The 17435-nt window shown below is 38.1% G+C and overlaps 1 protein-coding gene across 2 annotated transcripts in view; it reads left to right on the forward strand.

Annotated features, from left to right (window-relative positions):
- LOC149782788 (trafficking protein particle complex subunit 8-like) overlaps positions 1 to 17435 on the forward strand; it is a 175596-nt gene that overhangs the window by 148175 nt on the left and 9986 nt on the right. For both annotated transcript variants that reach the window (XM_089934298.1, XM_089934299.1), the window contains exons 26-28: positions 3174 to 3278; positions 10232 to 10380; positions 13239 to 13328. In XM_089934298.1, coding sequence (XP_089790424.1) covers positions 3174 to 3278; positions 10232 to 10380; positions 13239 to 13328 — 344 coding nt within the window. The remainder of the gene's footprint in view (positions 1 to 3173; positions 3279 to 10231; positions 10381 to 13238; positions 13329 to 17435) is intronic.

Raw genomic sequence — 17435 nt, forward strand, 5'->3', positions numbered from 1 at the left:
TAGTTTTAAAATATATACCTGTAAATTTATTTTTCAAGATTGCACATTCTTTACTGTTTTGATTGAACATTAGGACTGAAGTGCGTGGCAGTGATTATGAATGTACTGTTACGAGTCTAGGTCTTACAAAAAGTAACAGGAAAAACGTGAAGACAACAAGCTTTGTAAAATTTAACAAGTAATTTTTTCCCTCGAATATCAAGTGAAAAATGAGAAAAAGTCCTAGTACTAAAAAGTCCTGAATGAAACTGAGTTCGAATTCAGTGAAATCCTGAATGGAAGACGATGACGTCTGTTTTAACCTGCAAAGTGCTGCAGTGTTAATAGTCTCTTGTTGAATCACAGAAAATATTATTCCAGTGTTTGATTTCTGTATAAATTTTGATAAATGTGCTTTTCCAAGAGTTAATTTATAACACTAGTATTTCCAGGGAAAAGAATCACTTGAATTCAAAATAATTTGAAGAAAATAAAATAATTAGCCCAAACTGGACACAACATAAACAACTTGATGTCTCAAGTGTTAAGGCATGACTGACTATACTTTGTCAATACATCAGTAATAAGTCTAAGACACAAAACAGATTCCTGGATGGGGGTCAGCCTTCTAGAAATGGAAGTTTATTACATGATAAATATCACGTCATCCAGGTATGGCCTTGACTTAAGATAATAATTCCTACTCTGAGAAAGAATATTAAATTTTTTTAATTAAAAAAAAACAGTTGTTTACTAAAACTATCACTGGTTCTGAATCAAGGTCAGAAACTAGATACAGTGTTTCTATTATTATAACAGTCAGGTCAAACAACTGAACTGAATTTCTGGAAAATGTCAAATCCAGTAAACAAAGTTACATTACAGTAGCATGTGGGGCCCCGAGTGGTCTAAAGCGCTCACCGTTCTGGATCACTGCCATCTCACCTCTGCCTGCGTGTTTTCGAGTCCAAGGCTCGGTTAGTGTGGGTACGTGTGAAAGCCTGCCAGTAGCTTCTTGTGGGTCAGTGGTTCTTCCCTGGGTTTTCCAGGGTTCTTCCTCCACCAGTTATACTGGCTGCCATGTATAGCCTATCTTGTGCTGAAAATGGCGTTAAACCCGAGAACAACAACAACAATAGCATGTAATGGAAATTTTAAAAATTTAAAAACTAACAAACAAATAATTAAATTAAATAGACATAACAGTACTGTGTGTGTATATCTATAAGTTACGTTTACAAATGACTGTAAAGAAATAAAGACTCCCACAGTGATCTCGGTTGTAATAGTTAAAAAATGTACTTGTTTCCTGTTCATTTACACAAACATGTCAACCTCCCTTTCTTTATACAATGCCTATTTCCATTATTTATTTTAAGGAAACAATTGAAAGTTTTAAAATGAAAAAAAACACAACATTGGGACCATTTTGGAAAGTGTTAAACTGTTAAACAGATGCGGAGATGGCCTTTCATAGTAGATAAATGCCTGGATTATATTTGTGGCAGTCTTCATCATTGTTGATTTCAATACTTAGGAAATGATGAATTGTTACAGGATCCAGGTTTCCTCTGGTGTTCACCAAGACATTTAAATTCTTTCCTGCCTGTGGGTAGTTTCAGGTTGCTGACTGAGTGTCAGAATTACTCAAGATTGTTGCTGTCTGGGTCAATTTGGCAAGTTCTTTACATGAATGGAGGAATGCTTAATTATGTCTATTGAAACTGATTCCAAGTACATAAATTCCTGTATTCATCCTTTATTGAATTTCATGTGATATGTTGGTTTGGATTTTGTGTCTTACCATTTTGAGAGAATGCATGCTTAGATATTTTGATAGACATTAAATACCAAAGGGGGGCCCCGAGTGGCCGAGTGGTCTAAAGCGTTGTCCATTACGGATCACTGCCATCTCACCTGTGTCTGCATGGGTTTGAGTCTAGGATTCGGCCAATGTGGGTATGTGAGAAAGCTTGCCAGTAGCTTCTCATGGGTCGGTGGTTCTTCCCGGGGTTTTCCCCGGTTCTTCCTCCACCATTAATACTGGCCGCCATGCATAGCCTATTGTGTGTTGAAAAATGGCGTTAAACACAACAACAACAACAACAACAACAGCAAAATACCGAAGGCCCTTGTAATATAAAGTTATCTTGATTAAACCATGAAATCTTATCTTTTTTTACACTCCCCCACCAAAAAAAGTAAGTTACAGTCATGTACCTTTCTGGCTGTTTTGACTAAGTTTGTATGGGAGTTGCAAGGTGTTATAGTTGACCATTATCCAGTTATTTGGGCAGGGCATAGATGGACATCCATTTTGGTTACTAGATTATAATTTAAGTTCTAGTTAACAGATGTCAATGCAACTTGGTTTATGTGTTCCTCTTAGCAGGAGGAAGAAGTCTAATGACTTTAGGTAGATAGCTTCAGTGTCAAGGTAATTGCTTGCTAAAAATGAGATTTTACCTTAGCATTTCTATTTCTGAATGATTAGTCTTAGATGACATTTCATCACAACTGAAAACATTTATTTCCCTTAATCCTGTAAAGAATCCTTTTGATTTGATGATCATTAAGTCCAGGGTCAAGATCTCTGTTGCTAATAATAGATTTTACTCACGCATTTTGAAGTTCTTTATAACAGAATTCAATGAAATTAACAAATTTCCCTTAACCCAACACTATTGATTTGAAGGTCAGCAGGTCCAAGGTCAAGATCAGTTTTGCTAAAACTAGATTTTGCCTTGGCATTTCATTTCCACATAATAACTAGCTAAAAATCTGCTGTAGATTAATCTTTTATGCAACATCTTTTAAATATATGAAGTACACTAGATTATATTTTATTATGATTCCAGATAAGTAGGCTGCATGTCATATAATTATGTCAGATGTGTATATATATATATATATATATATATATATATATATATATATATATGACACTGAAATATCAGGAGTAGAAAATTCAACTGAGTTATTGTTGGAACTATGTGCATGTCATTTAATTTGAGTTGAAAGTGTATTTCAGAAAATACATTCAAACAATGATCTTTGCTTGCAAGTTATCAAGCTGTTTATGTTTCTCGTCATTTGTTATGTAGTTGGTGAGCTGCGATGCTAGATGCAGCTTCCTTTTGAATTCTTGATAATGTGAGTTACATTTAGAGTTGATGTGTCTCTATTTCCTTCAGGCCCACATTGTAGATGAGCGAGGCCAGGACAGTGTTAGTCTGGGACAGCATCATGTTACTATTGACAAGCTGGATACCATTTTCACCTCGTATCCCTTTGTTATGGTGAGTTTTACTAAAGCTATAGAGTTTGAAGGCTTGTAATATACTTTAATCTGTTCTTATTTTTAACACTGTCCTTATAACATAAAAGTAATACTTTAATATTCAAACATAAAAGAAAATACAACATGTTTAACCAGAATTTAGACATCATAGATGTGCATAATTACTTCCCATGAAAATAATGACTGCCATCCTGTGGGCCATCTTCCTATAAGATTAACAAGATATGGAATAATTAAATGATTTCAAGCAGCCCACATGTCATAAAAAAACAAAGCAATATTTCTTTTCAAGCTGACATTGATGGGAGGGTGAGACATAGCATTCACTTTTCTAAATATGGCAACAGCAATGTCAACAGTTTTTTGTTGGGTTTTCCTTTTCTTTTTAAAATGATGATTGCATATATTTACTAAACCCATTGATGTATTATCTTCATGTATGGCATGAATCTTCTGAAGCTGAAACAGCTGTGACACTTTGGCTTGTCCCTTTGACCTTGTGATCAAGGTCAGGGTAATAAAACATTTGCATTATGATTTTGGGTACAGTTTGTTTATTTGCTTATATTTTATGAACCCCATGATGGCAATTTTTCCTACATGGAATTAATCATTATGAAGCTTAGACAATTTGTTCAGTATTATGCATGCTCACCCATGTGACCTTGGGTCAAGGTCTTTGTAATAGCAAATTTGTATTAAGGTTTTGGTTAAAGTTTTTCCTGAATTGATGGATTCTGTTCAGACTTGGAATGTATCATTATGAAGCAAAGACAACTCATTTTGTAATACACATGCTTGATATTTAACACTGGAGTCAATATCACAGTCCTGTAACTTTTCCATTGGTTTGGGTTTGAATATTTCATTTTCACGTTTTGTAAATCTCTGATAAAATGTGTTCATGGGGGTTTTCACTTTAAGATTTCTTATTATAGTTTGTTGGCGTTAACTGAAAATAGTGCAGATCTGACACCCAGTGTATGGCCAACATGGCAGCCATCATGAAAATCTTGTTAATATTAGTATTTCTGAATTTACCCCTGTGGGCTTGGGTTATTTAGTGTATAGGTTCAGTGCATTCTCCTGTATGTTGTAAGTGGTAACTGATGGAAGCAAGAGCTGAGATCTCTCAGTGGTTAGTGTGTCAGACTTAGTAATAAATAAGTGTATATGTTTAGGTCCTATAATCTGATCAGCCCAGGTCCGCTTACAGAGTTTGTCCTTTACTCTGATTTTGATGCCACTAAAGAACTTATCTGTGTTGCTATGCCATTAAATGCCCAAACCAGACCAAACTTCCTGAATGGATGATTTTGTCAACATGAGGATTTCATTAAAATACTGTATGTTGTCTAGTTGGTCCTAAATAAAAATGAGAGCTGTAATGGCATCTTAAAAATCGTGTCACTGTTCTTGAAGGGCTAGTCCTATTCACATCCTAACTGGATGTCCATAACAGAATTTAAGTAAGAGCAAAACCCTTTTTTTTCATGCATTATATAGTTACTCCAGTGTTTAAATTATGCTGATTTACTTCCTAAATAGTTGGTATGAAGGCCAGTTGCAGATCTGTTTACATGTCTACTTTTCCTGAACAGATGGTAATGACACTAGAACACTATCTTACAAATATGTAGCTGATTCTGAATGAAAATGGTGTCACCATTTTGGCCATCTAAAAATCATGTGATCATTACTCTACATTCCTGAATGGTGGAATTGACATGAAGTTTTCACTAAAACTCTGTCAGGCGGCTTTATACTGATGGGACTTGAATGAGTTGGATTTCCAGAATTCCATGCCATCTTTTATCAGATTTATGGCCCCCAAATGTTCAGCTTCTCCAAATTTACGTTTTCCTGCAAAAGTTTCTCTGTTTTAGAATCAGTCCAAGCAACTTCAAATACGTTATTTAATCATAATACCGTAGCAGCAAATCCAGCCCTCCCAGATACTTCTGTTTTATTATGACAGAGTTCTGCCTTTACAAGTTGCTAACAATTTGTCATTGTCACGCTTTTGGGTACTTACACTGGAGCCAAAGCAACTTCTTATTCAGCTCTGGCTAAAATTATTTTGCACGTGCAAGTCTCCAGCGCTTATATAATTCATATATGTGTAATTCCATTACAGGTACATTTCAGTGAGTTTCTGTTCCAAGGTATTTCCAGTGTTTGGACGCCAACTTCATTGTTTTTACTGGTACAGGCCATCTATGGGTCTTTTTCCTTACAAGTATTGCCTCATAGTATATATTGTCACACCTATTGTGTACGTGTCTATAACAGTGCCTCAGTTCCCTTTTCTGTGAAGGTTCTTTATGTGTAATATAGACACTTGTGTACATTTCTGTATCTCTTCTGCTCAGGTCAGACAAGTACAGATCAGCGCTTTATACATGTTTTATTCAGACACCTCCTGCACATGCATGTTTCTATAGGCGACTTTTGAGCCATGTTTATCTGCATAAACATTCCATCATATTTAGCAAACACTTAGCTGCTTGCATGGGTAGCCTATGCGACTCATAAGTTAGGTTCAGGCTACATTATTTAGATGTGTGCATGTCTTTATGCTCTTAAGAAACTCTTTTGATATGTATAATTCTGTCTTTTCTGGTACATACAGGTCAGTTTCTTTTACTACGGTATTCTTTGCCTTGGAACACCATGCTTCCATGATTCTACCTTATCAGGCCATCCTTGACCTTCCCTACAGGTAGCACTGTATTGAGATCTATCAATTTCTTCCAGGTAACCTTCATTGGTACTGCTCTGTGCCCACACAGTATTTAGACATCATATGCAGGCCTACAAGGTTATAACTTCTTTCCCATGCAGGTATTATTGTCATTATATTTTACCTGTATGCTTCATTATTTTATTAGACTGTTATCAATTTCGGTTCACCACTCTGATGGCCTAGTGGTTAGAGCATCTGCCTCAGATGTGGGAGGTCTTGTATTCGATCCCCGGCCAAATCATACCAAAGACTTACAAAATTGATACTAATAGCTGCCTCGCATGGCACTCAGCATTAAGAGGTTAGTGTTAGGACTGGTCATCCTGGTTTCAGGATAATGTGACTGGATGGGACATCATGCTACATCTCAGCAACATGATGCCCCAGTGCTAGGCAACACTGTAAACTGCCACTCTGCAGACATCATAGTGATATGACTGAAAAAGTGTCCTCGATCCATTCATCCATGCCCCTTGGTTACCACTGGAAACTCGACAGTGCATTTTGAACACTATCAATGAGGGAGACTTTGCCATCAGTGTGGACTTGGATGGTACATACCTTCATGTCTCTATTCACAATGCTCATGTTCCTATGATTCGCCTGCAACATCATATACCAATTTAGTGCACTCCAATTGTGACTCAACGTCAGCCTCTGGGATTTCCCTCATCTGATGAATCAAGTAATGGTGCATGTCCTGACCATTTCTATGGTGGCAACATCAAGTTACCTGGACGACATCCTGTTGCAACATCAGTGAGTTAGCTCTAACAAGACGTGATAACCCATGTTACCAATCTGGGCTTCTGATCAACAAGGAAAAATCCGACCTAGTAGCATCTCAATCATTTGTTCACTTAGGTATGGAGTTTAATACACATATTTTGTCTCCATCAGGATCAGGGATTGAAATGACCCATGGTATCACCTTACTTTTGAAAAAATTCAGTTCCGCATGGGAATCTCTTCACCTACTAGGCTTGTTCAATCTGGCAGCAGATCTCATGATCATAGTTCGCCTTCTACTGCATTGCTACTGTTTCCTCTGCACAATTGGAGTCCTCCAGTTTGCCCTCTGGACCATCCTCTCGCCATCAGCACACAACTGAGGCACCATCTGCGGAATTGGGAGCAACTTAACTTGGCTCATGGTGGGTATTCATCTACACATCCAATGACTCAAGATTAGTCTGTACCAATACAAGTACAGAAGGCTGGGGAAACTGCCTACTGCCATCCTTTGGGACACCAGTGGTGCATGCTCTCCCGAGGAACAACATCTTCCTTTTAGTACTTCTGGAGAGAACAGCCATCGTGAAAGCCTTTCACTGATGGCAGTAATATTTGCTTGGCAACAGAGTTCTCATACTGTCTGACACTCCAGAGTGGTGACTTATCTCAAACAACAATGAGCAACCCAATCCTACAGTGGTGATTTATCTCCAACAACAAGGAGGCCCCCATCCCCAGATCTTTGATTCATGATATGGGACCTTCTGAAGTGGTGTGGGACTTTCTGAAGTGATGTTTTCATCAACAAAGCCACAGACATGTTCGCCGTATCATGGGATGCCTCAATTTACTGGCTGACTCTGTCACGGAACAATCATCTAGTACAGAAAGACTGGTCTCTCCATTCCTCGTTTCTCACTCAGATCTGTACCCAGTGATACTGACTGTTGGTTGGCCTGTGTGCGACAAGGTGGAATGCCAAACTCGCATACTTTATCTCTCCTCGCCAAACCCCAAAAGCTGGGGCAGTCAATGCCCTCTCATTGGATTGGACCAACCTGAATGCATACATCTCACCTCCAACACCTGATTCCAAAAGTGATTCAGAAAGCAAGGGAATCAACCTGTTGCTTCATGCTTATTGCACCACTCCAATGGGAGGAGTTGTGCATCAATAACTTCATCATTCTTGCATCGGAAACCCTACATAAAATTTGGGTTTTACTTCGTCTATTCAGATAACCAAGACAGCAGTTGTTTCATCTGTCTATAGTTCCTGAACCTGCACATCGTGATCATATCAAACAGGTCCTCAGACTTAAACAGTTTTTACGACCAATCATGGAGAGAATCACTCAAGCGCAATGGCCCTTCACTCTAAAAGCATATGAAAGCAAATGGCACATTGTCACCCAAGGGTGCACAAACAAACATATGTTACCTCTATATCCTCTGGCTTTCGAAGAGAGAAAGTTAGCACCATGTATGATCAAAGGTTACCTCTCCATGATGCTGACACCTTTTGTCATCATGGGAGAGGGGATATTGGACAAACCCAGGACTTATCTGACCTTCTCACCAACTATGTGCATGCACGGCCAAAAGTGGAAACCCTATGCGATGGGCAGAACCTATCTTGGGTATTAAACTGACTGGACAAGATACCGTTTGAACCAGTTTCAAACGGCATCTCTGGTACTCCATTTTCTACAAGACCTGCTTCCTCATGGCATTAGTGAAGGCAGGCAGAATTCACAAAATACATGCCCTATCAGCAGACTCAAATTACATTCAAGTTCCGACAAGACCAGTCAGTCTTACTCAGGACAGCATTCTCTTTCATTGCCAGGAACCATCTCCCTTCCACGGCTAACCAAACTTTGGTCTTGAAACCTTGGTCTCATCTGGACATATCAACTGAAGGCCACCTACAAGACCCAGCCCAGGCTGTCATGTGGTGCCTTAATAGAACAACCATTGTGTCGAGGGAGATCATGCCTCTTTCTTCTTAAGACTGCTCCAGTAGCCTAGTGGCTGGAGCATCCGCTTCAGATGCGGGAGGTCATTGGTTCAAATTCAGGCTGAGTCATACCAAAGGCTTACAAAAATGGTACTAACAGCTGCCTTGCTAGGCGCTCAGCATTAAAAGGTTAGTGTTAGGACTGGTCGGCCTGGTGTCAGGATAATATGACTGGGTGTGACATCATACTACATATCTGCGGCATGATGCTCCAGTGCTAGACATCACTATAAACTGCCACACTGCAGACATCGTAGCGGAAAATTGTTAAAGCTGCATTCAAAATCCTAATCACACACACATGTCATTGCTTTTGATATGATAAAAACAAGATTACTTTTATTCAAAAAGTTGAGACATTTGTTTTGTACAAAAACAGTCAACATTGAAACTCTATTTTTAAAAGATGTTATATTAGAGAAATATTGATGGCATGATTTTGTTGCAATTGTGAAACTTTTGCTGCTCTCCCTTCAGCAAATCTCTCAGTACCTATGTAGTCATTTTAAGTTTGCTACAAACTTGGTAACAAATTTCTCCATAATGAACCATATCTATCAAATAGCTCAGAAGTCACTGTTTACTCCTTTTGCTTGGTTGTCTTCTTATCATTGATCACATTTGTAAATGACCAGGATAATTCAAGGTAGTGTAATTGTTACTTACAGAACAATATTTATAACACTATTCAAGTGCTTAGTTGAAATGAGTTGACGACCTGACACACAACTCTGACCACTAGTTCTTACGCAGGTAGGATTAGCATGCCTTTTAAAAAATTTCTTTATTCCATTCCTTTTATTTAATTTTATACAAAAGACATAACTAACATGATAATGTAAGCCAGAAATGCTTTTAATTGAGTAAACAATACAACAAATATAACTGCAAATCGGACATCAAACACAGGCGGCAGTTAATAAGTTTCTCTCAGAATACCCATGGACATAGCTGTGATGGTAGATTGTCATTTTTCACATTTGAATTCACAAAGACATAAACGACTGTTTTTTTATGATGAAATAAGCAGTAAATCAGGGCTTCGTTTACCTATGTTGATTGTGATTTTCTTCACGTTCAACAAATAAGGGTCAAATATTTTTCATTTTCTTTACAATAAAATGAGATCCATGCCTACCCCTGCATTATAAGTGGTTTTGTGTGTTGTCTTGGTATGAGTTATTTGGGGGAGCAGGGTATGTTAGGTGCAGAACTTAGCATTTGAACAGATATGTTTTTAGATGTGCAGATAATAGTGTAAGATCAGTATGGTTTTATATGTAGACATTATAATTTGGACAGAGATGCTTTTTGATGTGCCATTATTATCATAAGATAAATATATATGTTTTTAGATGTACAGATATTAGCATAAAATAGACAGATATGCTTTTATATGTTTGAAATCATTTTATATGTTTAATAGAATTTCAAATGCAATTGTCTACAGCAGGTACAAACAGAGAGGCCAGCCATTAAATTTATACAAGATCCTGAACCACAAGAAGATATAAGGCCAGTAGTTGAGGTCATCACACAACTAGTCAGTTACAGCTTCCAGCACAAGGCAACTGTCAGTCATAGCTTCTCAGAGTCCAGGTAATTAAATCACATATTGTGTATCAGTTACACAGAGCATACATGAAGTAACGAGAAACAACTTAAAGCACTGGAGAAATCAGCCCACTAATTATTAACTTAGCAGGGTACCAGTGTTAAAGTGGTAAACACTGGATACTGTTCATAATAATTGCAGATTGGGCTATTGGCTTCAATATCAGCATGAAATTTTTCTAAATTTAATTTTGTAAGACCTTTTTGAGTGCTTTCAAATTTTACATAGATTCTATCATCATACATACACAATTTCAGTATTTTTCTGTCAGGTTAAAATATGTTGTGCCCATAGATAATTAGGGTAGCTTTTATCATCACCCTGCTCTAATATTTAGTCAAACAAAAACTGCAAAGCAAAAGTTTTTTAATGTGCAGAAAGTTTGCACATTAAGCTAGAAGTACCTGTGTTTTATGCTGGGTCATTGATAGACCTACTCAGGAGTATTATAGCCAAACTGAATCTTGCAAAATAACCATGGTAAACAAATATTCTACCCCTGTCTGGACCATCTTCTCTTTCATGGCTCTTGTCAGCACAGCCTTGCAAGGGAAAAAATTTAGACAAACAATTATGGAGAGTATCTCAAGAGCATGAAAACCATCAACTCTGAATACTTGTGAGTGAAAGGGGTGTGTTTCCAGGGACTAGTGACGAGTCATTAACAGCCCTTGTTAGTGCCTCAATCCTTCAACTAGCTGACTTTTTATTCTTTGGATGTATGAAGAGAAAAAGTGGGCACCAGTTACCATCAAAGGCTACCACTCCATGATATCTGACACATTCAGAAGAGATGTCGGCCATGATAAAGACCATGATGAAGACCTATCAGACCTACTTGACAATTTTGATTTAAACAGGCCAAAAACCCTCACCCTTTTTCAAACTGGGATCTCCTGGATCTTATCATGGCTCAGTTCAGAAAAATTCAACCATTAGTCCAGACCTTGCTGAAACTATTATCATACTAACCTTTTTCCTGACAGTTTTAGCTTCAGCATGCAGGTTGCTCCTTGAGTTGACTTGAACGATCTTCAGTTCCGATCCGATGTTTAGTGATCCTCGTAACTCAGCTAGGCATAGTAGCCAAGAACCAGTCAGCATCTGGATGCAGAGAGTTATCATATGCTCCATCTCATCTGTAGATGAGTTGAGAACAGCAAGATCCTGTCTGTGCCCTCTAACACTTCTTGAAGCACACAGACAGGTCATGGCATGTGCAAAGGGCTCTTTGTCCCATGAAGGTGAGAAGGTAGTTCATCACCTCCCTAGCCAGATCATCATGGCTTAAGTGGGCTATATGCTTGGCATGCTTAAACATCTCAAAAGATAAGATTTGCCTCATGAGAATTTCAGCTCATGAAATAATAAAAATCTCTGTGAGCCTCGCAGTCTAACGCATCATAATCATCATTGCAGCTTCTGTTGTCTGGCATACAGCATCATCCTTTTCAAGTTTGTATCTTGGATATAGCTTCGTAGAGACAAAACCTGAATCTGGTGGCTCCCAAGATGACCGTTAGACCCAATTAAACTGTCACAGCCTCTTCGCTTAACTGAATTCACCAGTGAACTGTGACAGTAAGGATATTTCAGTAATCTTCTTCTGAACTAGAAGACTGGTCATGGATCATGTGACCATATGTGTTGCTTTAAGTAGGAGAGCAGGTTATCATTCACATATGGAATCCAGTCTTTCTTCCCAAGAAGGGTACTCAAGGTATAGGTAGGATGCTCAGCATTCCCACCTTCCGTTACCTATTCTCCTAGCATTAATACACTTGGTGAACACTTGTGTAATAAGGAAGAACATTTTTATAGTAACTGTGGTTATCCAAAAATTTCAAGAATAAATAGGGATATTGGTCTTAGATCAAAGGTTTTAATTGGCAATACCATGACCAACTCGACATCGGTCATTGGAGTTCTCAAATATCATTATATCAACTTGTTTTTTATTTGTTTTGCTATTTAACTGCAAAATAATGATCATAATGAAGTAAAATTCACTAGGTCTTGTTTATATTTTTTTGGTTTGTTTGTCAAACAGTCTATAAAGATATTGCTGACTTAGCCTACTTCAATGAGATGCCTAGGTCTAATTTACAGTTTCTTTGTCTGGCAATCAGTAGAGGTGTCACTGACTAAACTCGTTTGGTTGGTATGTTTTCCCATTTTAAACACTCTAAAATGCAAAGAACAAGATAGTAAGGGTGTGAAAGCTTATACCGTTATCCTAAATCTTTTAACTGAGCAATTGCTTTTTATTAGCATAATCATAGACTCATTTAGGAACCTGATCAAATGAAACTTCACTATCCAACTTGATGTTTATCAATTTTAAAAAAAATCAGTCTTTTAGTTTGAGAGGAAACTAGTTAATCATGGAAAGATAATACTAATGCTAAAGCAGCAATCCAGAAACAAAAATGATACAGTTTCTAGTACATTTAATAAGTAAATATTCAGCTCTTCCTCTTTATAATGTGGTAGCAAGGGTCCATTACTGCTGACCACATTGTATACTGAAACCCTTCTTTAAATAGAACCATGATGTCTATGAAACCATGGTTAATTGAGAATAGTGTGATATATGGAACTGTGATGTACTGAGTATAGTCAGAACTTGTTAAGTAATGGTGTTTTGAAAAGGAAATATGGTCATACAGTCCATACTAATACTGCATTATATCTAGAAACACATAATAACAAGGCACATTATAATGGGGATAGCTATATCAATGTTTTCTCATTTTCATAACTTCCTTCAATGTTTTTATGTTAAATTTCATCAATACATTCCTGCCATGGTATTTCATGTATATGTTGTACTATTTGACAGGTTGTGCCTAGTGCCAGTAAAACTTGTACTACAGAACTGCTCAGAAGCAGAAGTCACTGTCCTGATAGACACCAGCAAGGCTCAACAAAGGTAACATTTTGATAATGTACATAAATTAAAATAATTTCTCATTACTTTGGATCATGTTTATTTTATTTGAAAGTTGATATTTATGATGTGAAGTCTTTCATTTTCTGCAGTGTCATTTCATTTTAATTATTAAAAATGTCAGCAGCCATCCAGAGAATCATTTTACCCTGCCTTTCTGAATGGATGTTCATATCAACATAGGATTTTCACCAAAGGACTGCTTATGGTGTCTGCCACCATGGCATCCATCTTGAAAATATTGTCATCATTATTTCTGAATGGAAAATCATGCCTTAACGAGAATGCTTCCTGTAATGTCTAGTTGGTCAAAAATGAAGATACTTCAGTATTGCCACCACAGCAGCCACTTATAATTCTTGTCATGACTCCAAACCAAACTCATATTGGTGTGGTTTTCACCGCAAGACTTTTAATGATGTTTGGGCCTAATTGAAACAGGTGCCACTTGCACATTCAGTATGGCTGCCACTGCTGCCATCATGAGAATCTTATAATGTTGCTTCTCCTGAATGGATGGTCATATCAGCATGTGGTTTTTAATGGAAAGACTCTTCGTGATGTCTGGATGGTCCTAAATGAAAATAAAGCCGCTTGGCCATCTTGAAAATATTATCACTACTTATCCTGAATGAATGTCTACATTAGCATGGGGCTTTCACTGACTCCTCTTATTATCTCTAGTTGGTTCTGATGAATTAGAATGATGTTGATCTGATGTCCACTATGACCAGCATGATGAAAATCTTGAAGATTTTGCTTTTGCTACTCCTATTAAATGTAATTTTATGTTTTCATTGGTCCTTAATGACGGTGTGCCAATCTGACATCCAGTATGTCCACCACAGCAGCTAATTTTTTAAAATTTTGTTATTACCAAATAATATTAGAGATTGTTTTCAACACTGAATATTTTGGTTGCTCAGTAGAGGGGCTTTTAAAACTTTTATTCTCTCTATCATTATTCTCTCTATCATTTTAGAGCTGTTACAAAAGTGCATGAAATGCAAGCATTTCAGAGTCACTGAGAAAAATCATGAGACCTGCCTTGCCTGCACTTATATTCATCGTTATGGCCTTAAACGTGTGTGATCTTTTAACACATATTAAAAGTACAGTTGAAGGGCCAAGAGATAAGGGCACATTTGAAATTCTCTGCATACAAAGTGTAATGTATCCATCCATTCACAATTAGAGATTTTATGAGGGTCATTAAGATGCCACCCATATCCTTGGCAAAGATACCCAGAAAGGCACCTACAGTGATGAATACTTCTAACCCCATTGAAGTCACAAGTGACTCTGCATAAACTCCCTTGGAATCATGGATACCATGCATAATACAACAAGTTTTATCTTCAAGTATGTTGAAAAGCAAATTGGAGGAAACTAGGACAGTTTTATGTCCAGTTTGGCAGCTCATTATAAATCCCTACCTCTGCCTGTGCTTGATTCTAACTTTGCCAGTCAACTGGGCCAGGAATGCATACATATTATATACTGTATACCATCCTGGATGCCAGCCAACTGGGCCAGGAATGCATACACATCATATACTGGATGCCAGCCAACTGGGCCAGGAATGCATACACATCATATACTGTATACCATCCTGGATGCCAGCCAACCTCTCCAGTTGTCTACCCAGTCAGTGTACAATTTTGGCTGGTGGGATGCTGTCATTTTGCACTGGTGAATGGCACTTAGCTCAACATTTGCAACAGCAACTGTGAGCTGCTTCCAGCAGACCACTTTTGTTGGCCAGCCAACCAGCCAGATGGATCATATCAATGATGCCAACACATGGTGTACTGGCATGATAATTGATGCTGCCCATCCAGCTATCCAGTTTGGCCAGACCAACTGCCTAGACCAATATCCCCCCAACCAGGCAACACTCCATACTGGACATGCCATGCCAGCACAACTAGCAAATCAAGCAGGTATGGTCAATATTTCACATTTTGACAACATATCATAATCACTGCTGTATGGAATGTTATTTCCCAGGAAGAGGACAACCCCCTTGTTGATGAGGGGAATGATATGGATTTAGATCTGAAAGAACTTAGTTCAGTTTTATGGTGGTATTGAAGAGGTCTGTGAAATTTTGTCTCCATCTGAATACCATCCTCTAGCAGTCAATACCACATACAAGGTTAAGGCCTCAGTGAATGTTGAAGATAATGAAAATCTGTCCTATAGGATCTCACCACAGTCAGCAGAGATTGCTGAAATTACTGGGCATATCTCATGATTTGTGATCTAACTGATTCAATGGTCTATTTGGTGAGTCATTTACCTGCAACTTTCTCATCCCATTGGTACAAGTCATGTAATTGATGCTTACCACTCAGATGTGAGTAATGTAGATAAAGGCATTACTGTCATTAAAATGTTTTCTTCCCTCTTTTTTAAAGTGATTAGACAAGTTTCATGCCACATCTAAGTTGGTCAGGAATGTCATGTTAACTTATTCCCTGTTTAACTAATATAGAACTATTTCCACATAGCTAATCCCACAATTTCTAGGAAGGACATTCACTTGGGCTACTGCAGGGTAGTGTACCAATTCCATGCCCTTTCATTCAGCCCTTGGGAATTCACCAAGACATTGGACTGCACCATGTACCACTTCTAGATGTCCTATTCCACACTGATGGCAATGTACTTGTACAATATTCTGCAGAAAATTCAATAAGTTTGGAGTTAGATCACAGTATGAACAACTTCATTCATACTGTAGGCTGGATAGTCAATGTTGAGAAGTTGGACCTTGTCCCAGCTCAACATTTTGTTCATGTTGGTATGGAGTTTTAAATCAGCTTGATTTATTTTCCCCTCAGATACATGTACCATATCATTCATGCACTGGAGATGTCATCTACCAGGCTGTGATTTTTGCATGGGTTTCTTCAACTCCTCAGCCTGTTCAGTGTGCTATGGACCTGCTCAGCCTTAGCTGCTTTTACATGCACTCTCTTCAAATGGCTATACTGGCATATTGGTGCCCAATCTTGGTTCATGTAGATCACCAAATTATGATTTTGATCAAAGTCAAACACTTTTTGCTTAATTGGCAAGACAGGTAGTGGCTTATGGCATCAATAACTTAAGAAACCACCAGTCTGGAGTAACATTCTGTTCAGGTACCATTCTGTCAGGTTGTTGTGAGGCACATTTGCTACCACAATTTAATATGGTCAGCAGCAAGTGGACAGTGCAGAAGAATGCTCTTCGCATATTTCTCTAGGAAATTAAGATTATTTTCCATGCTTGGATGGAGTGCATCCAAGGCAAGGCAGTTTTTATAATGTCAAACAACTCGTAGTAAACTGCCTCTTCAAACATGGTAGGAAAAAAAACACCAGAGCTGTTCATTATGCTATGGGCATAGCTTCATTATTGTGACCTGTGCTATATACACATACATTTTCCAACCCATTTCAGGTAGGCTCATTGCCCATGTGCAATCCATTATTGTCGAGAGGCCAACTATTTCATTGAGTTTGCACTCTAAGGGCTCCTGATGCTGATACTAAACCTATTTAAAATGAGGTGGAACAAAATTGCCCACCTTTGTTTATCCTGTTGGGACCCAGAGGCATGGGTCATTGATGCTCTTTCAGTCACTAGGGAAGATATGGGCCTATTTCAGCAGTTATAATTAATTGTGATTCTAATCCAGAAAATGAGGATTAGGGCTTGCAGATAGTTCTGTTTGCTCGTATCCAGTGTGATAGGCCCTGGGTCAACAGTCTGCTCAGTACAGTGATTAACTTACATAGAAAAATCTTTGCAAACCCCACACTACTCAAGTGGTCAGAGTCATTATTCCATTCTTGTCCAAATAAATTCCTTCATGCCTGTCGCTTGTCAGGGATACTCTGCATGAAAAGAAATTCTGCACATAATAGGTCAGAGGATCTCAACAGCTAGATGCCTTCAACATTGACAGCTTATGACAGGAAGTGGCATATTTTCACCAACTAATGTCTCATTAACAACATCACACCATGTTCAACCTCTCTCCCCCAGTTGGCTTGCTTGCTTCTTTTCCTCTTTGGAGACAAAGGAATAACCACTATC

This window comes from Sinohyriopsis cumingii, chromosome 15 (genome assembly GCF_028554795.1).
Source record: "Sinohyriopsis cumingii isolate HCF-2022 chromosome 15, ASM2855479v2, whole genome shotgun sequence".
NCBI lineage: Eukaryota > Metazoa > Mollusca > Bivalvia > Unionida > Unionidae > Sinohyriopsis > Sinohyriopsis cumingii.